Source organism: Takifugu rubripes, chromosome 2 (assembly GCF_901000725.2).
Source record: "Takifugu rubripes chromosome 2, fTakRub1.2, whole genome shotgun sequence".
NCBI classification, from domain to species: Eukaryota; Metazoa; Chordata; class Actinopteri; order Tetraodontiformes; family Tetraodontidae; genus Takifugu; species Takifugu rubripes.
Window position 1 is genome coordinate 7,019,578 of NC_042286.1, and position 25,052 is coordinate 7,044,629.

The 25,052-nt window shown below is 47.0% G+C and overlaps 1 protein-coding gene across 1 annotated transcript in view; it reads left to right on the top strand.

Moving 5' to 3' along the window:
- Positions 1 to 25,052, top strand: part of pacrg (PARK2 co-regulated) — an 83,643-nt gene that overhangs the window by 40,926 nt on the left and 17,665 nt on the right. Inside the window, exon 4 of the mRNA XM_003962730.3 lies at positions 1,348 to 1,497. Coding sequence (XP_003962779.1) covers positions 1,348 to 1,497 — 150 coding nt within the window. The remainder of the gene's footprint in view (positions 1 to 1,347; positions 1,498 to 25,052) is intronic.

Below are 25,052 nucleotides of genomic sequence, written 5' to 3' on the forward strand. Positions count from 1 at the left end.
TGTGCAGGTGTCACAGTGACTTTAAGGGAAATGTCACTGTGACTGTATCATCGAGGCTTTCATTCCGCTTCCTTAAATCAGGAGGAGGATTCAGCGTCATGCCTGCGTTGAGCTTGGGTTGATTTGTTCAGCTCAACACATGTGAGACGTTCATTGTATGGAACACACAGTCCAGTGTGTTGTGGTGGCCCCCACATTACCTGACACAGAACAACAGGTTGAAGCCAAACACAGGCGTCCCCCCCCCCCATGTCATGTGACACTTCAGAGGAAATGGAAGACAAGGTCATCATTGTTTCACTTTCTTGCTGAATATGAAACAGGTCTGCACGGATTATTCCCTTATTTAGATTTGTCCCAACACAGGTTTCATACCAGCGTTAATACATCAGACCCTCCACTTCTCTCTCCTTGTTCTAATTTTTTTTCCCCATTTTTTTTTTTTTTTAGTAAGGCAAGACTAGCAATGAATAATTGAACAGTCCAGCAATCCAAATGTCACAGCAGGGAAAAAAGTGTTTGCTCTGCTGGTAATTAGAATTTCATTGTTTGTTATGTAGGTTTGAAATTCTTCTCTGGGCGGCAGCACATATCTCAGCGCATGTCTGGGGAAGCAGTGACGGATGACACGGAGAGATGGCAATAAAGGACAATACATTTCCTGATTGAGCATCATCACCACCGGGGCTGTCTCTCACCCACTCTCGCTCCCTCACACACACACACAGAGGCATTTCCCAGCAAACTGGCTCTCGAAAGGTCACCAAAGTGGAGGCGTCCCACGCACACCATGCATTCGGTTGCACAAATGCACTCCGACGAGGGTGTAAAAAACATTAGCCTCTTGTTTTTATGACCCTTCCACATTGTGCGGCTTCCTACGTGTTCTTCAGTTGCAGCGGTGACTGCCGCCAGGGCTCGTAACCGCGCTGACATTAGGTCGCAGCGCTCACGTGTGTGACTGTTGTGTGACCCAGCAGCTCAGGATTTGCGTATGAGCTGTTGTTCACACATGGCGCTGCAGTCTGCTGCTCTGAGTGCTGTGGGGATGATAATCCTCCCTCGCTGCTCTTTTTCTCATCATCGGCGTGCTCATTTTGATGCCATCACCCAGTCGGAAAGTGTGGCGCCTTCACTGACTGCATCATCAATATGAAACCACACAATTCTGGTGGTTGATCCAATAAAGAATAAAGAAGATTGTTTTGGAAATCACTGAATTGATAACTCCATGGATTCACTCACGTTTGCTCGTGTTGCTCATTCATCTTTGACAGTTGTGTTCATTTATTTATCAAACGCTCACTTTACAGCTTTCGATGACCTTCCCTGACCTTTACCTTCCAGACGCCCTGAACACCAGAAACCGTCAGGTGATCTGCTCCACCCTGAAGGTCCTGCAGCACCTGGTGACGTCTGCCGACATGGTGGGAGAGGCGCTGGTGCCGTACTACAGGCAGATCCTCCCCATTTTCAACATCTTCAAGAACATGAACAGTGAGTCAGACAGAGGGTGTCAAGCGGCCCCCATTTTCCTTGTGGGTTTGCTCATTTTAGAAATCTCTCTGCTACCCTGCCAGCATTTCTAAACCGGTGAAAGGTCTTGTGAGGTATGCTGGCATCCAGCGCGGTACACCTGTCGCTGCGCCTTCCCCCCCCCCCCCCCCCCCCTTTCACTATATTCGACATTGGAGCTCTATTTTTTCCCGTCCCTGTCAGTCCGGCTGCACCGTGCAGGGCTGCTGATGAGACTCTGTCCTTGATCTCTTTGAACGCCTCCACCTGGGTGACACCAGGACCTGTGGAGATTGGCATCAGATAGGCAGGTCTCTTTGTGTGCTCGTGTGAAAGCACTTAGCGCGGCGTGACATGTTGAGCACATCGAAGGCATTGGGTACACAGCTCAGCCTGCGGCCAGGAGGATGCAGAGAGTGACGCTGCAAATCAATCATTTAAACACAGGCTTTAACGGGAGGAAACACAAGGCTTGAGTCTCTTAATCAATATCCAATTTGAATCTGTTGTCTCTGTAATACGCTTACATTATCTTTTACTGTTTGCTGAGGTCTAACAAAGGAGGAGAACGCCGAGAGAGGTGGAGGAAAAAGACAAAGGACGGAAAAGAAAAGCCCGCCTTATTAGCGCGTGGCTGTATGCAAATCTCCTCCCTAAATTAGCTGTCAAATCAATCCCCAAGACCATTTTGAGGTGCGAGTTTCCACCAGCGCGCAGCCTCAGCCTCCCAGAGCGGTTTTATCTCTGCCTGGGGGCGACCGTGCCGGCTCGTCTGCCTACCTGCCGTCTTCTGCGTCCTCTGGCGGGCATTGATTATACCTGAGCCAACCTCGCACCTGGCAGACGTCCCCGCTATTGACCTGTCCCGGGGAGACCAGTGTGAGCTAGAGAGGTGTCCACTCCGCACCCAACCAAGAGGAGCCATTGCCTTTCTAATGTTTGCTTGCATTTAACGGTTTATATCGTAAACTCTGAAGTCGGCTGGTCATTATCGCTCATTCTCTCTGTCAATGCAGTGGGTAGAACTTCAGACAGAACAAATATTTTTCATACTGGTACAAAAAAACCAATGTAAGTTATAAGTCTCTGTTCTGTCTGTGTGTTTCACAATATTTTCCCTCTCGCTCTCTGTGTTCCTTTGTCCCCCATCTGTTTTATGTTGCTTGTTTCAATCAATATCAAAGCTTTGGTTGAAGCCATTCCATTATCTAATATCTCTTATATACACATCCAGCTCCGGCCCACGCTGGTTCAGCTCTCACTCAAGCAGAGCCAGAGCACCGCCTGGAGCAGACAGAACATTGTATTCATACGCTGGAAGACACAGGGGACTGTCTTGCATTGAATGGTAACATCTCCCTCTGGCTCTCCCACGCTGTAACCCATTGCGCTTACGTGGCATTCCTCTTATCTCCCCAGCCACAACCGGACCACTGTCCAGTCTGTGCGTGTGTGTAGAGACTTGTGTGCCTTTGGTGTGAATGGATCAGTTGTGTCCCGTTTGCAGCTGTTGACTTCAGTGTGAAATCAGCCTCCAGTTTGTGCCTCTTCCTCTCTATATTGACCATTGTTGGTTTGTTCCAGCCTTGGCCACATGACGCCCGCCCCCCTCCCCGTGGATTCCGTATGATCAGTGCTCCACGCCCTGAGTCTGTCCTCTACTTTCCCAGTTGGTGCTGCCGTTCTTGAGTATTGCTAAGATATCACACTCCGATCACGGGACGGATCCTCCAGGCTGCGTTCACTCACTTCCACAGCGTGGGTCCCAGTGAGACAGGGCCGTGACCCGTTGAAATGGGCCCTATCTCAGCCTTTTTTCAGGGTCAGAGCTTGTCATCTCTAAACTGGACCCTGGGGTGTCTGTTTTACTCAGACAGGGTTTCAGATCCTGGACCAAATGACTCATGCCATGCTGGAACCTGTGCTTCTGAAGATTGAACCCTTTTGTCAGCCTCTGTTCCCACCACTGACACAGCCATGCGTCATTTTGAAGTCCACAATAACGAGCAATCACCTAGCATCAACGTGCTTGACGTACCCCTTTGTCTCCTGAATCAGCTCTCTTTACTTTGTTTGCTTTGTGGCTCCTTGTGCACGAGCCGTGTACGCGTGTCCTCCAGCGTGATTTGCAGCGCTCTCTTGTTTGCTCGCCGTGATGAATCTCATCCCTAATGAAATGCAGCAACATTCCCCGTGAAGGAGAGACGCACTCCTGTAGCAAATCTCTCTTTCCAGCTCCAGAGGGAATCCTGCTCGATGGGAAGAAAGGAGATTTTTGGCGAGGAAGACAGCAGCTATCCCTGCACGGTTTTGTGAGATGGCAGGTAATCTGCGTGGACACTGTAGCTTCTATTTTTCTTAGTGAATTAGGCAACTCTTGACTGCAGTTTATATGGTTTTTATATTCTTCTGGAGATTTTACTCAGCTTGAATTGTAGCATTGATTTTTTTTTGCTTATCTGTATGATATAGGTCTTTAAACCCCTATTCATCACTGACAGACTCTCTCTTTCTCTTTCTCTTTCTCTTTCACACACACACACACACACACACGCACACGCACACACACACACACACACACACAGAAACATGAACACTGTGGTCATCTGGTTCATTTGGTCTATTTATCTTCCTGTAAGAATGAGGCCTTCATCTCAGCAATGATAAGTTCTCCCCCACATACATTGTTGAGCCCACAGAAATGTACACACACACACACACACACACACACCTATGCAGAGAGAGAGGGAGAGAAGTATAAGTTGTGATAGTGCCTCGCTATCTATCATTCCTGGTGAGCCGGTGAGCTTTTTGAGTTGGGCAAATTTGCTGCTGTGTTTCTTTGTCCGGCTTTGTCAGTGCATCACTCTACACACACACACACACACACACACACGCACACACACACACACACAAATCCAACAGGAAGAGTGGGTTGACCCCATGACTCCTCTGCCAGGGACAGGGTGTAACAGGGAGGGCTCCAAGGACACTTCATCAACTGTGGATGTACATCATGACGTTCAAACACTGAAATATCAAACGGCCGCCGTGGACACACGCAGACACGCGCAGGCGAATCAGTTCCAAAGCTTGTTCTCCTGGAACTCATTTTATGTGACAGAAGGCCAAACGTATGCCGTTGTAGTCCACCACCTGTGCTAGTTTCTACAGCACAACATGATGCTTTTGTTTACTGCCAGAGAGCTGCGCTGTTGCTTATATGGTGTCCAAGTTGATTCCGCTTCTCAAACATTTGTTTTATTTAATTATGTTTTCTAGCTGCTCTTGTGAAAAATTAATTCACTCCATGTATGCATACATACACGGCACGAGGGGACCTTTCCCACACAAACACACACACCCACACGCACACACCCTTGGCCCTGGGTGTAATCCATCATCCTCCACAGACACACAGAGCTCTTGTCCCCATGGACGACAGAATGCACAGCTCATCCTCAGCCCATCTCCTCTTGCATGTCCCCTTTCCTACAGGAGATATCTATCTATCAGGCAATCACAGCCTGCCAAGACCTCTCTACCAATAAAACAGGGAATGAATGGAAGGAACAGAGAGAAAAAGGTGAGCGATAGAAGGAGAGATGACTAAGTGAGAGATAAAATCCAGGTAATACCGTGCTTGTCTGTTCTTACCTGCTCTCCTGTTAGCATGCTTCACAGCACATAATGACTTTTTCTTACTCTCCTGAAGCTTAAGAGAAGTAGTGGGAAATAGTGGAAATATATTTAGGCAGTCTCCATCTCCCTCCATTTCTTACTGCTGTCGCCCGCAGTTATGCCCACCTGGATGTGTTAATTTCTATTGTCAGCAGGTCTGAGGCAGAGCAGCCAATCAGGTTTGAGTGTCGGCCCTCGGGCCTGCAGCCACTCTGCGGCTCCAATTTAAAGGTCAGCTGATAAGCGGTTAGATTCATGCATAATCTCGGCGGCTCTGAACACAGACAGGCAGAATGCTAAACATAACATTTGCACCACTTTTGCCCGGATCGAGCTTCTAATACTTCTGATTTTGCTTTAACAAATTGTTTTTCTTCCCTTTGGGTTCATCAGGTGACGCATCACGATTTTTAGTTAGTTTCTTAAATAATCGAGTGTCTTTTGTAACGTGAAGCACTAATGGGAATGAAAGGTGCCAGTCTGTAAATGGCTCAGAGCCTGAGTTTGGCAGGTTGCTGAAAATGAAATAGAATTTGGCATCTTCACTTAAAGACCGCAGGTTATGAAAACGCCACTTTGATTGTTGCAGTGCAGACACGGCAGAACTCGAATTGCTCAAAGTCAAGTCAACATTGTAGCTTTGGTGCATTATTGCCTATTATTGCGTCAGCGTCATTTCCAATGTCACGTCCGCTGGTGTGAACGTGTCTCTGTACGTCTCTCTGCGTTTCATATTTTAAGAAAAAAGATGAATGCTGTGAAATTTTGGACTGCAGCAGGTGGACTGAAACAGTTTATAGCTGTCACGAACCCACAGTATTTAGGCTTTGTTTCAGATTGCCTGGCTTCACCTACCCATTTTTGGTTTTCCCAGCAGACGTTACAGTTTTAAATGGATAGGTTAGCCTAGATGAGGATGATCAGGTTTAGCACACTAATCGGTGTAGGAAAATGCCTTTCATCATGCTATAGAATCAGAAGTTCTGTATCAGCGGGGCTGCTCTGTCCTAATCCATGTAACATACAATTATTTAATTGGATGAGTTATGAGATTACTCTTCCTCCCTCCCTGTCTCCATGAGATTAGCGTCGCTGTAATTAATGAATTCAAAACAGTCTGAGACAGTTTTCCAAACTCCAGGCACGTTTATGAGCTCTAAGCCATAGCTTTGATTGCTAAAGGTGATCCTTCGCTGTTCCTTTGTTTGGTACCACCGGTGGCGTGTTCCTCGATTCTGATCAAAAACAGGGGGGAAAAAAGCAAAGGCATTCTCGTCTGTGTGCGCGTCCCCGCCTGCAAAAACCCTCCTGCAGCCGCTCACTACATCATTGTGTTTGACATCTCCACGGGCAGCCCACGATGAACGCCGGCGTGTTTGTCCAGCCAGCTTTGGATCAGCATTCACACCCTGCGCCAGGTCGCCTGTCAGCTTCCATAAACAGCCACACCTTCAGCAGCTGGCCTGCTGCACGAAAGTGACTAAACACACAGAACAAATGACAAGTAGAATTCCCACTGTCTCCTCAAGCTGAGCTCCCAGTAAGGACATAATAAACAACACAAATAATTGCCATTTTTGATCTTTCCCTTGTTTGTTCAGTGGAGTTGAAGCTAATGTACCCACCGCTGCATCGGCAAAATCAAAAGCTTCTGTCCGGTGACTAAGAAAGCTTGTAAACCAGACACATTTTGACTAATCGGGCTGATTGGGATGCCAGTTGGTTGTAAAGCCCTCACACCTGTCTCCCGTCTGTCTGCCGCTGAAGCTCCTCCCATTATTGTCCTCTTTCAGACAGAGGTAACCCCATCCCTTACGTTCTCACCCAGGCATGTCAGCGCGCAGCAGTCGCAGCCCCTCACACTCTCTAATGGCTGTCATTGGATCCCTTTCTAGCATTTTAATGCACACCATTTCTCAAGAACCCCCCCCCCCCCCCCCCCCCCCCCCAACATTCCACTGTATTCAGGCAAATCCCCCAAATGTAGTTCCAGCCAAGTCTTGTCTCACGTCCAGTTGACAGTTTCTTCTATCTCTTAATGTTCCCATCTGGCTCAGCGGCTCATGTCGCATATGCAACGCAATATGTTAAATCTAGAGTTAAACACCAAATGTGTTTGATGAAGGAGATGGGTACAGACAAAGTGTCGCTGCCTTTGAATTAAATAAATCAGTACTTGAGGTTTAATTAGGAGGTTTTATATAATTCTGCCAGTCCAAATGATGCAAATATTTTCAATTGCTAGAAAAATACTGTAATTGGTTCTCTTCCAGTCAGGGTAATGATTCTTTTATATTTAAATCATTTTGTTCTGTGTGTCAGCATCCTGTATGTGACAAATATGTAAACAACCCAGCCAGGCAGATGTTGGACCACCCAGTTGTGGGGCAAAACTCTGGTCACGGAGGATAAAGGCTCGTGTGTTTTGCCAGATGGTCTGTCAGAGGTTTTCAGGGGAATATCCAGAACAGCCCAGATAGACATCCGCAGTTCTGAACCGTGCTGGAACACATCGTGTCCCCTTTATGTCATCTGCAGATAAAAATCTTCTGTGAGAGAGAACTATCAAAAGAAAAACCACAAAAGAGAATAAAGTAAGAGATCAAGGTGAAATGTATTTCTTCACACCGTCACTGCGTACGCTGAGTTCTTATGTGCTCTCAGGTTCTGTCCAAAGCAAGTCACCAGTACACAAACCCACACCTTCTCCGTGACCTTTCAAACCAACAGAAAGGACCGTCACCTGTGACGAGCCACTAATATTCCAGGAAGATTCCTGCCTCTTGCCAGGTGACACCCATCTGACCTTGGTTGGGGTTAATAGACAGTAAAGAACTGTACAATCTATACGAATATAAAGCACTCTTTCATCTCCGCTTGGCTTGGCCTGCGTACTTTCACTTTTCATTCAGCGTGGCCCATTTGCCCTCCTCCCTTTGTTCTCCTCTGCGCCACCCATAATGCTGTTCTACTGTTAACCTCAGCAGCATGAATAATTCACTGTACCAATCCTTGTTCTGTCCTGACCCACCTCCTCTTCCCCGCCCACCTGGGACATTTTATACACTCCTGCAGGAGTTTCACCCAGGATTTCCTGTCTCCCCAGCACCACCTCCACCCATCAAATATTGAGCCACAGTGGCTGGAGGAGCAGGGTCGTGGGTTTCAGTCACTGTCACAGTCACTGAGGTGTCTACCTCATGCTCCGCACGTCTGAGCTGTCTTTACACATAAGAAACGAGCAGGAGATAGATGGGGGGGTTGGGGGGGGGCTCTAAAACGCCTTGTCAGAGGGCTCAGATCATCACAGGGACGAGAGCTTCACTGCCGACCTGCTGCTGTGGAAGCTGAAACACGATCCCAAGCTCAAGCTTTAAAATGTTAATAAAATACCAAAACCCACTCTGCTGAGGTGCAACAAGAAATCTAATCGGATCCTCCTTCTTTCCCCTGTGTCTTATGGCTTATTGACGTTGTCCAGACCCTGTCCTCTCTGGACGGGTCACAGGGGCAGACCCTCTGGCCCCTGCAGGACCAGCGGGGTCTCTCATCACATATTTGCTCCCAGCAAGGGAAGCACAAAGGGCTGAAATATGACACACTCTGCGTCTGAGTGTTTTGTGTATCAGCGTCCTGTCGGTGGTCGATATGCTTGTCATTCAGGATGATGTGGAGGATAACGGGGAGTGTGTGTATACGGCTGGATGTGTTCCACATCCACACACACATCCGACATCCGAAAACAGCAGATTTTGTCACCGTGACAACGTTCGATAGAAACTTTCTTCCTCTGACTTTTCCCACTGTTGTGAGGTCCATTTTGTGCAGGGCCGCTGTGCAATTAGCTGTCCGCTCAGTCGTGTCAGGCGGGGGGGCCTCCCAGTGCACTGGCCTGTGTTTTCCTGTGCCCCTGTCTGTGTTTAGGTCTCCAAATCCCCCTGACATATGAAGGCGAGCTGGCGAGTGGCTCACATGGAGCCCGACCCCTGCTGCATAACATCTGTGGCCTCTCGGCCCGCACATGTGACACACTGACCCCATGTTGTTGCCCTTTCCTGGAAATTCTTTCATGAGGGCAGCTTTCACCACCTAACCTGGTGTTTGGAGAGATGGAACCAACTACCACTACGGCCTGAGCCGAGACAGGGAAGGGAACTACGGGTCAGTGAAGGTTACTGGTGACAGCACCATCTCGAGTGTGTCTCCTCAAGCTCTCAGCCTGAGCGTCGGGTTTGAGCCGTTGATAAATGCCTCGGAACATCGTTGGGAACGTTTAAGACCAGGTCACCTTCACCCGAGAGCTTCCTGATATTTCCACTGCAGCACTCTGATGCTGGTATTGATTCCTATTTTAAGTCCCTTTTGATGAGATAATGGTTTACATTCCTGATCATAAATGTCTAATAACCTTAAATGATGAGGATTAAGCTGGCTGTTCCCACCTAAAGCTTGTCAGATTTTTTTTCCTGTGCAAACAGATCCATAAATGGTCACGTGTTTGTTCCAGACTGAGCTGTAATCAGCACAGGATTGGCTTTTATTAAAGAGTTATAATGAGTAAGAGTCACCGTGACCCAGCCAACCTATTGATTACCTATAAAAGCCACTCAGTAGAGATGTCTCCTGATCTATAGGTAATGCCCTGCATATGGAATCTCAGCTTAGCTCACCTATCTCAAATAAAGCACTGTTCTTTGAAATGAGATGTAGGAGAGTTGGGTATTCTCCACATATATGCTCAATAATAGTCAATAATGTATCATTGGGGTAAATGAAACAATGCAGTAGTGCAGTAATACACACCGGAAAGAGCATTCTTTGTGGCTACTGACTGAAAATGTAGTTAAATAGACAGACTTTCCTTTTATTTAGTGTTTTGGAAACACAGCCCTCACCACTGAAACCAGCTATCAAGGAGACGATCAGCTCCAATACTGGAGTGGTAATAAAATGGCGTTTTAGTCTGAGCATCAAGGTGCACTCAGCACACCGCTGACGGGGCCTATCAATCATGTCTCACTTGCTCAGACAATACGCCCCATACATTATATACAGTAGAGCTATTGATTTTCAGCATTTTCTGACAGCTAATTTGTGGCTAACACTAATGCGAAACGTGTGCCCTGATCAGAATACGTCCGTGTTTTGATCGATTTAGTCAAATTGGAATTTTCTCACATATTGCCTCCATACATGCTATTCCTGGGAGCACCATAAACCATAGGTGGGAACACGATAGCGCCGCAGCACCATAGGGAGCGGACAGAAAACATATAGCATGCATAAATACAGCCAGGTTCAGAGGTTCCCACGAGGCTGGCGGGTTGTTGCTGAGATTGAGGAGTCACCTCATCACCGGTGATCCGTGCAGGTCGACGCGGCATTGCACACATGCACACGCGTGGAGGTCTCTGACAGTTCATTTCAATGCAAATAAGCGTTCACCCTCTTATGGGAGGAGAGCTAGGCACTCTGCATTTTCTCTCTTTATCATAAGAGCATCTTGATCATACAGTGAGCTCTCGGGCAAAACCAGGCAGCCATAAATGGATACAACGTGTTGTTTGCTGGAACCGATTTATTGAGTTTTATGTTAAGTACCAGGCCGTTTTTGTCCTGGTTGTTGTATATGCTCTTTGTTCATGCAGAACGATGCAGCTGCTTTCATGGGGAGTGATGTGCATTTACATTAAGTTAAATGTACTGTGTGATTTCATTGTTTAGCCACACCGTCTGAACGAGCGGTGACCGGGGATGTGAAACCGACCCAAATACATCAAGATGAGATGAGGTTTCTTTTTTTTTTACTGCTTTTTCCCAGCCTTCATCGACAGGCCTGTCAATGAACCGACTCACCTCTCACACGCATTCCCTCTGCGACGTGTAGCGTGGGTTAGCCGCCATGAGCCTAGCATGTTTTTGCACATGCTAAAGGCATTCAGTGCGCGAGTGTGTTGAGGTCAAATGTGATGAAGCGTCTCCCAGGGAGACAGGCAGCGGCCCCTGAGGGCTGATGCTCTGTGACACCTCGGTCCTTCAGCCTGATTAGTCTTCTCTTTGATGTAGCAGCATCTATTATGGCTGTTTTGTGGAAGACACTTGCCAGTCAAATAAGGTTTGATTTAAAATCTCTCTGATCTGCAGCTCAGACCTGCTGCTCGCTTGGAAGCTGCAGAAATTTGGGATTTTAGAAAATATGACGAAAGATATTTCTCCTCTGTCCATCTTCCTTTCATCTCTGGTATTTTCTGTATTTTTTCATGATCTCAGTCATGTACAACAGCACTCAAAGGTCTCATAAATGGATTAAATATGAACGATGAGGGCAAAAGCATAGTTCACATCTTACTCTTGTAAAGTTGTCAAAATGGCTCCAGTGCACGTTGCGTCACAACACTGAACACGCGTGCCATCCACATTTCACAGAACATAACCTGCACAGACAGGAAAGGCTGCGACAAAATACCTTTAGTTTATCTCATTCTGAGTCCCATTCACCTGAATACATGCCAAGTTTGGCGGTTTCTCCTTTCAGTGAGAGAGAAAAATAAATGCTATTAGAGACACAAGTGCTTTCTCAAGGTTTAATCACTGGCTGCATTTTAATGACTGGGAGATTTGTTCTTGTCAAAATATTGAACATTTCGTTACCACTGTGTGGGAACAAAATATAAGCGTTAAATAACCGAACACAACAAATCCGAGACATGTGAGGGATATTTATGCAGATATAAGGGAGTTTGAATTAATTGTGCTTTTTTTGTTCTCACGTCAAAAGCTACAGTGGCTCCTGTTGACAGCAGAGAGGAGGCAGAGACGAGGTGGGAAAACAGGGATGAAAAGTTCCAAGCTGCTTTTCCTGCCCGGGAGACAGAAGTGGGTTTGTTCGTGCACGCACGTGTGCACGCTTCCTCGCAGCTCTGTGAGTTCCACGGTTGTAGAAAACATTTTGCAAGATCAAAGTGCTAAACACTACTGAAGACCAGAGACGAGCCGAGCCACTCACTCACCCTCTCTCTCTCTCTCTCTCCCACACACACACACACACACACACACACACACACACACAGAGACCAGTTCGCCCAGCCTCTTTCCTGCATATCTCCAGGGATTTTACAACACTGAAGTCACCCAAACATCCTACCTGAAATAGGCTGCCACCAGCTTGTGAGATAAGGCGGATGTAGTGGGAGCCCCTCAGCTCTCGGCAGCAGCGGTAGCAGCAGCATGGTATCAGCTGGACCGCAGCCATGCCACACTCCCCCCCCCTATCTCCCTTCCCTCCCCCCAGGTGCTCTTTGACAGAAATAATTGAGGTAGGGAGGTGGTGGGAGGTTAATGAAGCACTCCCAACACAAGGCTGACCTTTCCCCAGCCCCTGCGCAAATCATCGCAGCACAGTTTTTTGGACATTTTTAAATGAAAGCCTTTAAATAATTTATCTAACTATAGTTCCCGCAAGGCCCTTCATTAGAGATTGGCCGTGACATTTCGCTCCTCCCCACAGACTCTCACGCTTTCGGGGCCTCACATCCCGCCCAAGAATATCGCTGTAGTTTTCTCTTTCGCCTTTGTCTATCGTCTGCTACGTCCTGGTGTCTGTGTCACACACACACACACACACACACACACACACTTTCTCCCACTTTGTCTCCTTTCTCCTCTCTCTCTCCAACATTAGCGACATTAAATATTGATCTGGAGCATATCTCACACGAGGCTGTGAAATGACAGACAGGCGTCACAGCATGAGATGGGATTCTGTCAGGCTGTAGAGGAAATGGAGCTTATTACCACACACACACACACACACGCACACACACACACACATGCACTCACTGCAGGCTAGCTCATCAAATTAACTGCACTAACAGCCACGTGTCCACCATCTCTCCTGTATTATCCTGTCATACGAGTCAGTGTTTAACTGTGCTTCAATACACAATAACCTGCAGTTTGACATTTTTATTCGGATAAGTTATTTTTCTTCAACCAGCTTGTAGCTGATGAGGTAAAAAGACAGTTTAAGTAAGGAAATCTTTGCTTTAACAAACAGATACGCTACAAATGAGCGCGGAGCGCGGCCGGGCTGACATAAATCAGCCGCCACAAAGTCCCACTTTCACTGGGTGGATAAGTGTGAGGGACAAAACAAACCAGATCAGATATATTCAGGGGAGAGTGCTGTCATCTCACATGAAATGCAATTCATCAGGCCCCATTTGCTGATGAAACAGAGAAAAATGAGACGCGACAACCGTTCAAGTCATACAATATTGGTATCAGTGGAGTTTTTTTTGTCCTGATGCAGCGTGTGAGGTTCTGCAGAAGCCCGTCCTCCCCTGGGAGCTGCAGCAACAAGGCAATACTTGTCTCAATCACTTCGGAATCTTCCAAAATTACGTTCTAAATTTGCCCAGACCGCATTACTCTCTGACCGGGACGTTTTGCCGTCACAATTGGAGAAAAAATAGGCATCCAGTTGTCCATTTTGACCTCCTGCGCGTCTTATTTTTACTTTTCAAAAGTGATGACTGTCTAAATTGTGTTATTGTCACTCAAGAACTATTTCGTAGCTTCATGAATATAACATTTAAAGATTAGAGTACATCTAATCTTTCTTGGAGTGACAATAACACATTTGCTTCCCCTCATGACGCCAGTGCGTTTTCTCTTTTGTGCTCATGATCATGACATCACAGCCTGAGCTTCATGAATCCATTGTTTATTTCATTAGTCAGGAAGCACTTTTACTCCCTTCACCCCTGTGGCTAACATTTAGCTCCCTGTTCTCTCACCCTTTCCAACTCTCTGGTGCTCGGACGTTTTACGATTAAGTGGAAACGAGGGCAGATTTACGGTGCTGTCTGGAGCAGAGCTGGTTTACAGCGCGCACTGTGAGCTGGATTCGCTTTCAGTGCAGCAGGGAGCACTGAAAGAGAGGCGGAGGATGATCTGCGGAGGACAGCTCGTGCTGTTGAGGATGCAGACTGCGATATCAGGAAAGAAAGGCTTCATTAAGTCCCAAGGTCTATGGCCCGGGCTTTAGCGACGAGGATGCTCGTCTAGCAAGATTGCTGTTCTTGCTTATTTTATGGCTTATTTTTTATTTTCTTTCAGCTTCTGTCTGGTCCTTTCTGCTTATTCTTCCTTTCGCTGTCTTCATGCATTAGCTGCTGCTTGTTTATCACTCTCTCCCCCTCTGTCTCCCTCACCAGTTGACATCCTCCCCGTAGCTATTGGTTTATTTAGCACAATGGCAGCCTGACATATGACGGCTGTTGCCTTTTGTTCTTCTTCGAGTTGCCCCTCGCAGAAATAATTTACTATTTTGTTAACTGGTTGATTTAAAGTGGGTTAATCTCTTTATGGGGGGGATTCTGGGGCTGAATTTGTCACTAAGTGTTTGCTAATGAATCATGCTTGTTTCTTTGCCATGTGAAATGTGACATTTTAAATGTGGGTGTGAGACTAATTTCAACCCTGCGAGGGTCCTCAAGGACTAAGCTGCTTTTGACCTGATAAGCTTATTAAAATTCTACACTAATTACAACAGGCCAAGTTTTGCTGACAGTAGATGAGAACAACAGGTCCCAGGAGCAGCTGGAGGAGGAGAGGAGGGTAGGAAGATGCCTGTCAGTGAGAGAGACTGACTAGCATGACTGAGTGGATGAACAAAGCACTCTTGAAAGGGAGGAATAAGAGGGAACATGCGGTTCTGCGGTGCCGTTAACCTACTTACAGGTAGGAGCATACTAGCTTAAAATGAAAGACAACAGAGCAAAAGGAGTTTGTGTGCGTGTCTCCTCTCTATGACGGGCTCAGAGCTTGCAGGGCTCATGCTGTTTCACCTCATAACCCACTTCACAGAGGACATCCTCGCAGAGACACAGTGTGACTCCGGACTTGTGTAGCACTCTGGACTTGATTTTCACTGTGCGACAAGTGTAGGGAGCAACACAAGGACCTCTGCATCACCTTCACTGACCCGAGCAAGGCCTTTGGTAGAGTTTTGGGAAATCCTCTGGGTCATACGAAAGAAATTGCTCAGCATCCTTCACAGTGGCGTGCAGGCCTGTGTACTCGTTGCTGGCCAGCAATCTCCCTCTCTCCCAGTGATTGTTAGTGTAAAGCAGGGCGTTGTACTCGCCCCTGTGATCTTCATCCTTTTCCTGATGGCAGCCACACTACTTTTCCAGTCATCAAGGAAGACAGTGGTGTACACAAGGTGTGTACACTAATGGTCTACAAGTCAGTAACATCCGTGAGCGGCAATGTGCAGATGATCGTATACTCCCGACACAGCACAGGTGCAATGCTACATAGCCTGGTTGTTGTTTACCGGTCATTAAAGCTAGTTTTCACCACCCCAAATCTGAGCTGGTGATGAATATTAGGTGTCCACCCACTGTCCCGTCCGTGGTCAGTGTCAATGTTGCACCGCCTAAAGCTGTCAGACAGTTCTGTTACCTTGGCGGTATACTGACACACACTTCCATGAAGACATTCGGGCCCGCGTCAACCTCGTCTCTACCTTTAGGCTGCACTCTCGCAAAAAGAGCCACCTGAGAACAAAAACCGAAGTCGCGTTCTGCCAGTCTGTGTGAGCACGCTGTTGTAGAGCAGAGGCCTGGTTTATCATCCTCGCCATCATCCTTTATCATCCTCGCCATCCCCTGGTAGGAGCTGGTAGAATCACATTCCCCACAGCGACGTCCTCCAACATGCTGACTCTATTGGAATGAAAGCTACCCTGGTGCACAGGCAACTTCAAAGGGTCGGCCACATCCACCTGTTGCCCCATCAGGTGCATTATGGACAACTGCCATCAGCCAGTAGAAGGCCTGGTGGACCAGAGCTGCACTACAAAGACCACCTGAAAGAGACTCCTGGAGTATCTGTGGAATATCTGTGGCACACTTTATTCCACAAGGGGCTCACACACCCAACCCATCACAACAGAGGGACGCTACACCATCAACGATGGACCCGATGATCACCTAAGCAGTGGCTGCACGCAAGTGTGTGTGTGTATAAAAGAGAGGGAGAGATTGTGAATTAGCCTGCTGCTGAACATTTTCTGTGACTTGTCGGGGCTAAACTGAGGGCAGCAGGGAGTGGGGCCCAATATGTCAGAATCTCCCTGGCAACCAATCCTTCAGCTGCCCACACACACACAGGCACACACACACACACACACACACACACACACAGCACTGTGTTGTTTGCATCACTGCTTAGATTAAATCTCAGACATATTTCTACAACAAAGGTAACAGGTCTCTCCTCTTTTCTCATATGTTGCAGACCAGCCCAGCTCCCTGTTCACCCTCCTTTTCACCCACCATCAGACTCTTGTTTTCTGCCCTTTCAGTTCTCTCATTTGTTCCATGAAACTGGCCTCAGTGCCACTGTCCTCAGAAATATGCACGCTTCCTTTCAGCATGTGTGTTTAGTCTGTGTATTTCCACTGGGGCTTGCATACGGACGTTTGCGTTAACGTGCTGTCTGTGAGAGGATCAGTCCCCCCGGGGAGGTCAAAAGCACTCACAGGGCACCCGTGGGCTGCAACCTCCATCACTCCCTCCTGTTTCCCATCTCCCCTCACACTGCTGGTGAGTGTGAAATGGAATTACCAGCGTACCTCGATTTGTTCTCTGTGTCAATATGAAACATCCCTCTAATCCCGCTGCAGAGCCGTGGTGAGGCACTGAGTAACTCCACGCCACCATTGTCTAAAGCCACCAGAGCCAGAGGCCTTGTTCATTAGCCGAGCTTTTCTAGGCAGACGTCCGTGGAGCCAAGGGCTGCGTGTGTGATTCTGGAACGTTTACACGTCTCTTATTGTATCGGTGTGTGCTCGTGTTCTCATTTGTATGTGTTTGTTGTGAATGGAGACATAACACGAGCGCCTCAAGTGTGTGTTTGTGTGTGTGCTGCCAGTGGGTGTGCAGAACAGAGATGAGTGGGCTGGCCCGTGGCACACGCCTGCACCCTGGGACCTGTAGCGGCTGGCGCCAGCAGTCTTTGGCACTGATTAGTCCACCCTCCTCTAAAGGCTGAGCCCCTCAGGAGACGTGATGGCAGATGTGTGTGAACGCCTGTTTCTCAGGCGAAACCGCGATGCCACTTGTGCGATTTTGCATTCTAATCAAATTGTTTAAGTGTCTGTGGTCTTTCTGGAATGTGTGCGACATGTGATGAGCAGCGTGTCCTTGCAAGGACAGGAGCAGGACCATTTCCTCCACTGGGATGGAGCTTAATTAGCCTGGCTGTTTCACTACCCCCCCCCCCCCCCCCCTTCCCCTACTGAAGCGCTGCTTCCACCTACCTGGCCTACCCGCAGTCCTTCTGTCTGTGCTCTCTCTCCGTCCACCCATCACACACTCAACCGTCCCTCCTAATTTGGACACAGCAAAGGAATCGATCGGCGGTCTCATCCTCTCAGCTCCAATCTCCTCCTATTTATTATTCTCTGGAACACTCACGCTGATGGGCCCCCGGAGGGTCGCGTCATGCCGCGGCTAACGCGCTGATGTCAGGCACTGATGCATTATCACAGCACAACGGAAGAGCGTGCAAACCCGGCCACATGTAGCTCACAATAACACAGGCGTCATACATTATGGATGCATACAGGCCGGAGCAAGATGGAGTCACAGATGCACGTTAATTTAAGCAAACAGACGCAGCGTGACGAGCTGGGGGAACCTGCTCTGATTCAGCAGATTATGTGCACAGCTGACATTTCCTCCGCAGGAATGACGGTGCAGTTTTTGCTCAGAGCTGGAAGGTCAGGTGCCCAGAACCAAGGAGGGAAAATATTAAAGAATTTGTTGGGCCAAAGATTTGTGACATTGATAGTTTGACATTCATCCATGCTGCTCAGAAAGAAAATGGAAGGTTCAGGAAGTTCTTTTTAGGCTTCTTTAAATTTTTATAGGTTTAGCCTCATTGTCTTTTCAATATCTCTGACGACAGACTGTTTAAAGACAACATGTGAAGCTACTCCTCCTGCTCCGAGGCCTGTGTAGAGCAGCCTCTTGAACATATTCAGCACTTTTAATGTTCAGATTTTCATTCGCATTAACCACCGTTGAAAATTTACAGCTAAAAAAATCCCAAGTGTGTCACCATCTGTCCAACACCCCCCCTCCACACACACACACACACACACACACACACACACACACACACACACACACACACACTCTGGATGAGTGCCGTTGTTCTTTTTTATTTACAGCCCTTCTTTGACTCAGCTGCAGCTTCCAATTTAAGCACCTCCGTGACTCTCAGTAATTTTAGGGAGCTGAACGAACAGTGTTTGCAGGTTTGATGGTTTGAGATTAGTTAAACCCCGAGCAACCATGGCGGCTTCCAGGCGGTTGTTTGACTCTATCTACAAGGCAGATTCCATCAACAATGCAAATATTACCCAAATCTTAATATTGCGCTTTCATTTCTCTTTATTTTTCCTTATCTACAGCACAAAACAGGGCAGACTCATAGCAGCGCCCTGCCAGTAAGATTAAAAATAAGCCCTAAATGTTGCTTCTTTAATACGGTAACAGTTCCTAATCTGTTTTAAGTGATTTCCCTCCCTTTAAACGCTGGCCATCTTGACTTTACTTGAAGTCTGAATCCCGATAGCTACCTTTCATCAGCTAAAGTCTCCCTCAGATGTAGGCTTTTCTGATGTTGCGTTTGACTGAGGAACTGAGGTGAATGATGATGACAGGGAAACGCAGGGCCTGTGTTGCTTTTAAAGTCTGCATATTAAAGACAAAATCCACCTGAATGAAATCTGCCTGTCCATGTAAGGAACACAGAAGATTAGAGGGGGAAATGAATGGATCTGATATAGGTGGCACCATTCAAGTCATAATCTCACACAACAACCAGAGGAGTTTTAACTCGTAAATAAGCCAACAAAAAAACTGTTTCAGTCTGTTTAATCACATTAATTAGAGCAGCAGAGCCTCAGATGGACCTCGTCTCTGCAGCTTCCTACAAGAAAGATGTTCAATGTTTCATCTGTCTGGCTTTGATTTTATTAGACATCAGTTTAAGAAAAAAAGATGGACTTCTTGAAAGTCACTTTTGAAAGGTGGTCACAGATGAAGTGATTGGTTTCAAACACACACACACACACACACACACACACACACACACACACACACACACACACACACATGCACGCGGTTCCCAAAGATGACAGGCTTTCATCTGTTATAGAAAGCCCCATTACAGTGCAGAAGGCTTCAACCTCAATTATATGGAGAATGTATGGTGGTCAAGCTGCTAATGAAAATGGAGGAGAGCGTCGACTCCAGCAAACAGCCTCCTGTGAAAGATGGGGAAGAAATCTATTCTGCTTACGAGAAGCAGCACGTTTTCTCCTCAGATGGCCTCAGCTTTAATAGAGAGCTTACATACCTGGGAAGGGTGTTATTCAGGACAAAAGCATCACGAAACATATTGAATGTGGCTTAATTGTGAAAATTGGGGAATAGGCTGTGTGAGCCTGTGTGTGCATGCGGTTCAGATGTGTTTTTCAGTGTGTGTTATTCTAAATGTAATTAAAAAGAAAGAAATCCAATTGAGGGTGGTTAAATTTGGAAGCAACATTAAAATCAGCTGAAATATGGGCAATTATTACAGGAAAAAGTTGACAGAAACATGTATTTCCATCGAAAGATGCATTTAAGTATTGGACTTATTAGATATTATAGATATTATGTATGCATGTCTGGTCCGCATTATACTGCTGTACATCGTAAATTCTGGTCTAACGTATGAGAAACCAAGTTAGGGTTAGGGTTAAGAAATTGACCCTGAAAGACATGAATAAAAGTTATGCCAGGCAGCTGAAGTGGGTTTATTACATTTATTTTCTGATTGATGTTGATCTCCCACCCTCAGAGGGCTGAAATAAGCTATTTTAAACTATAATAAAGTATTGTGTTAGATAATATCAGCATTGTTTATGCCACAGCTATCCTGTAATCGAACTCAATCAAGGCAAATGTGCTTCTCTGTTTAGTTTACCTGTGTCTAAGACAGCTATTGGTCCCGTTAATCATGTCCCATAAGTATTGGTGGAGGGACACGCTCACATACACACAAAGAGGAAGAAAAATCCCACCTGGACGTAATGTCTGCTATTACCTAAAGCTGCTCAGGATGAAGAAAGAAAGATGCGGCAGCTCGGGTCAGAGCTGCCAAAGATCACGCTCGGGTTAATACAGCAAGCCGCAAGAGAGATGAAGATAAAAAAGGGAAGACAGGAAGGATTGAGATGGAGAAATAAGATTTAAGACTGTGCTGCGCTGCTTCAGACACCGCGCACTGATGTGAGACTAACCTCTGGAGGAGAGGGAGCAGCGGGGTTCAGCAAGGTCGAGCCAGTTCGGGGTAGCCGCTGCCAGATCTCCGATGACGAGGGGAGGCTACCGTTGATCTGTTTCAACACTTGATGTCATAATCACGTTCACACCAGCCTGGGCCTTTCAGTCACCAGTATTTCTGCCGCGTTACGAGTGAAGTCGTCAGGTCTTTTATCAGAGTTGCCAGGCTAAAGGAGTCCCCTGCTGTGTGTGCCCCCCTCTGCCTCCATTTTAATGGGTAACTTTCTAAATGAATTAACCGTGAGGGGAGCAGCGTTGGGGGGAAGCACTATTATCAACCAGCACAGCTGCTTTTGCTGTTTTAATGCACCAGGTTGCTTTAATGACCCTCACGGCGTGTGGACAACAGGCTGCAACAGGTTTCTGTATGGGGATGAAGCTGGAGGCACTTTTGAAGAGGTAATTGAAAATAAATGCCCTTGCTTTTGACCTTGGTGCATGTTTTGATTGTTATTATTTTCCTCCCATTGCCTACAAAGATGCTGCTCTAAGAGACAGAGTTGGAGTCGAGGAGGCTGGTGTTTAAGTGGCCTCTCTTTAAGCCCTCACCATTATCCTCTCTGTCCAGCAGCTCAATTAGCCACTAAAGGTTAGAGAGTAATAAAAAGAATTTAAAGAGAGATGACAAGGTCAGACCAAGCATGTTTGCCATCTCTTCCCATCGAGCGAGCTGGCCGAACCCACGTGCAACCATATGCTGTGTGTGATATGAAGCAGTGGGGGGCAGATGGCCTTAAGGGGGGGGCAGCAATCTTCCCTGCTGGGCCCCAAACTGGGTGGCTGCTGAATGCAGTGTTTCAGCCTCCTGTGTGCAGCCTGGTTTGCGGGATACCCTGGCCGGGTGACAGATCAGCAAATTCAAACTTGCAACACAGCCTAAAAAGTAGGTTTAATCAGGGTTAAGGAAGAGTCTCGGGCAGGTGGGAGACAGGCAGGTAGCCAGGCCGATGGGCAAACAGCCAGAGTGGCAGCCGTAGCGTCTGAAGATGGAAGGGAGGAGAGATGAGAGGACCTGTTAATCCACACGCCACAGCATCTCCTCTGTGGAGCCGTGCGCGTTTTGAACTTTTCAGGGAGAGGAAGGTGAGGAACGATCGGCCACTCTGTAAATGTCAGTGAATCCGAGCGGCGCCAGCCCCGACAGCCTCGTGCCTCCCCCTGCCACTCACTCCGTCCTGCTGTTTATTTTCTCATCTCTTCCCCCCATCCTCTGTGTCCTGCACTCTTTCACCCCTCTATTATTGTCTTTTACCTCCACCTCACCGGCGCCTGGGGGAAAATAGCACATCCCCTAATAGTCAAGGCTAGGTTAGGCTATATGGTTCATTCTTTTTTCCTCTTCATTTCTCAGCATCTCCACTGAACCTGAATCCACACATCCCCTCCGTCACGCATTACTCACTTTCATTGACCATATAGGATTCCTTCTCCCCAGCTTCATTTATCCCTAATTTACTATCCTACTTGTAATTAGATTTTTTTTTTCTCCTCTTGTGGGGAGTTGTTGCTGTTTTATTTCGTTCTTCAAAAACATTTTTAATTTCCGGGGGAATCATCACGGGAGGGTCCCTTCATTTAATTTGGGTGGAAATTAATTTGTCAATGTGAGAAATAGGATGCTCGCTAATCTGGTTCGGCCAGCTTGTAGCCGGCGCCGCGATAGGCCCACCGTCACTCTGCTTTACGCCTTTGAGCAGAATAGAGGAGACAAATGACAAGAGCGCCGCCTTTTTACAATAGCGTCAAGATGAGATCACACATAAAGATGCACTTCCTCGACCTCAGCCCCCAGGGAGCATACAGGGGCTTCTACGGGGTTCAGACCAGGAACCTTCTGGTCACGTCTCTGTACTTTCAGGCAACACTCTCTAAAGGAGAATGATGTGACCAATGAAGACAACAAGAAATAGGAAAGATGAGCGAGTCTGAATCAAAATGTCTGGGACCCAGAAATATTTTTGTATTTTTTTTCCTAATGCAGGCTTTAGAGCCCTTGTAAGAATGGAAGCACTCAGACGGTCTTAATCATAACCCACTCAGAGGATAGTTCCCATGCTGGAGCACACTGCTGCAAAAAGGCGCTCATTGCTGCAGAAGCGACGCTCTGCCTGGCTGGGTTTTAATACCCATGTGATGGTTTTAGGGGGAAACTTGCACTCAGAATCCAAAATGAAGTGTGAATAAATTGTGTGGCATTGTGGGGGAGAGGTTCTTGTATTTATAGCCTACTCGATGGTCGTCAGGTCAGGCTGTCAGTGCACTCCTGTCCCCATACCAACATGTACCGAGAGACAACGGCGTTGCGCTGTGGCCCCGCTCAAAGTGTGAAAACATGTATCCTTCGTTAGCGACGCTGCGCTTCGCGTGCTCCTGTTTTTACATTCTGATGACTTGGATGTTGTGAAAACAGCAGGGTTGGAAGATGCAGTCAAAGCAGAATAATTGATTAAAGCACAATATTATGTCCCTCTGTTGTGTCCCGTCCCTGCCAGCCATCTCTTCTCTCGGGCCTTCGGGCTTTTGTGTGTTTGTCTGAGATATGGACCGGGTCACCACCCACTCTGCCCGTTCCTCTGTAGTCCGCCCACTTCTCACGCACTCTGAACAAATTGATTTGGGTGTTGATTATTCAGGGGGCATATTTCATAACTTTTGACTCGTCACCTCCCACTTCTGCTGCGAACCCCTCCGCCCTCGCCCTGCAGGATGCGTCTGAAGGAGGCCCGTGGGCGGTGTCGTTCCAGGCAACCTTTCTCCTCGGGGAGCTGCTTAAAGTGCCCAGGCGTGACCGAGAGGCACGGATATGAAGACAGAGAGGATCTGCTGCGAACAGAATCCTTATTTTCCCTTAGAACAAAGGCAAACAGTCACATCCGACTGTTTCTCCCATCAGAGTTGATGAGGTTTATGTTCTTTTCAGTCGCATAATGCTCGCAGCGACAAATCACACTTATGTATTGACTCACACGCAGTGATTGTGTTAACTTGCGAGCATTTGATTATTTGTGCCATTCCTGTATGCATGAAGGCGCACGGAAGGCAGCACGAGCCTGCGCCAGATCTATGTATACTAATAACGAGTACTCAAGAAAACGATGTGACACTGAGCGATAAAGCATTCATCACAGGGACGCGAGCCGAGGCACAGCTGCAGGCACACTCTCACTGGTTATTAATAAATATGATCTTCACTGCAAAAGACTAATCGACTCCTGTGCTAGCATGTCAAATTCTCTTCCCCCTGAAGATTAGCATAGTTGGAAAAGTAATAATCCCACAAAATGACCGTATCTAGGGATCAGACGTATCCACCATTGATTTACAGTGCAGGGCTGCAGCAGCGGTGCAGCTCTTTAAGGCAGGGGTGTCATTAACTCCAGATTATTTGATTTATTATTTACTTTGGGAAATAGAGATTTATTTAGGACACGGTTAGAGATTCCGTGAATTAATAATTCTTTCCAGCTAGCCATTCGGCCAACACTCAGTTCAAAGTTTGGGACATAAACTCCCTTTTTTCAGATGTCCCTATAAGGCTTTAAAAAATGGATATTAAAAAATTTAAACCATCAACAATCACAGCCACTCTCATCAAACTCTTAATAGCCGGCAAGAGAAGAGCAATAAGCAAAAATGAGCCATAAAGTAAATGAGTGTTATAAAGAGGAAATGAGACACTCGTGATTAATTAACTACTCCTCATCCTCACAAGGCCGGAATAATCCCGCGCCTCCGTGCAAGGGTTTGCTCTCGTTCAGCCCAGTGAAGGCATGAAACATAGATCAAGAGGAAAGTTGCAGCGGGAGGGTGTATTATGTCGGCCTGTGGTTGATTGCTGTGAAACCAGAGAAATGGTGAGGAGTAGGAATGGCTTTGGGGAATATTTATGATGCATTTCATCCTCTTGATGTGCCCATGCCTTATATCATGCAAATGAATATGTCCAAATGTATCTAGAATTCTTAAAAAGTGCCACTTTCGCTCTGTGCTCCACTCTTGAGCCCTTTTTAGTTGTTATGTTTGCATCAGACCATGCAAACCCCTGCTTCCTTTAATCAGAGAAGCTAGCAGATTCATCTCTGTCGCACAGGAACTCATCTCCTCTCCTCTGCTATTCTTTCATCAAACTTCATCCTTTTCCTTCTGCTTCTTTCCCCCGACGGCCTCCTGACGCTCTAATCTACCTCCTCCCTCAGGCTTCTACCATCCACTCTCACCTGGCACCATCACCACAGCCAGCTGGGCTCCTCTCAGGTATCTCCCGGGGGGGGGGGAGGTCTGTCTGGTGGTATATGCACCATAATCACTGTACACATTAGCTTTATTCATGTTTATTATGCAAATTTACATTGATTTGTAGTTTTCCCATTGACCTTGTATGTAATGAGTTGAACAGACCATTAATCAGTTGTTGGGTGGCCTAGCATGTTTAATAGCCTCGGCTTT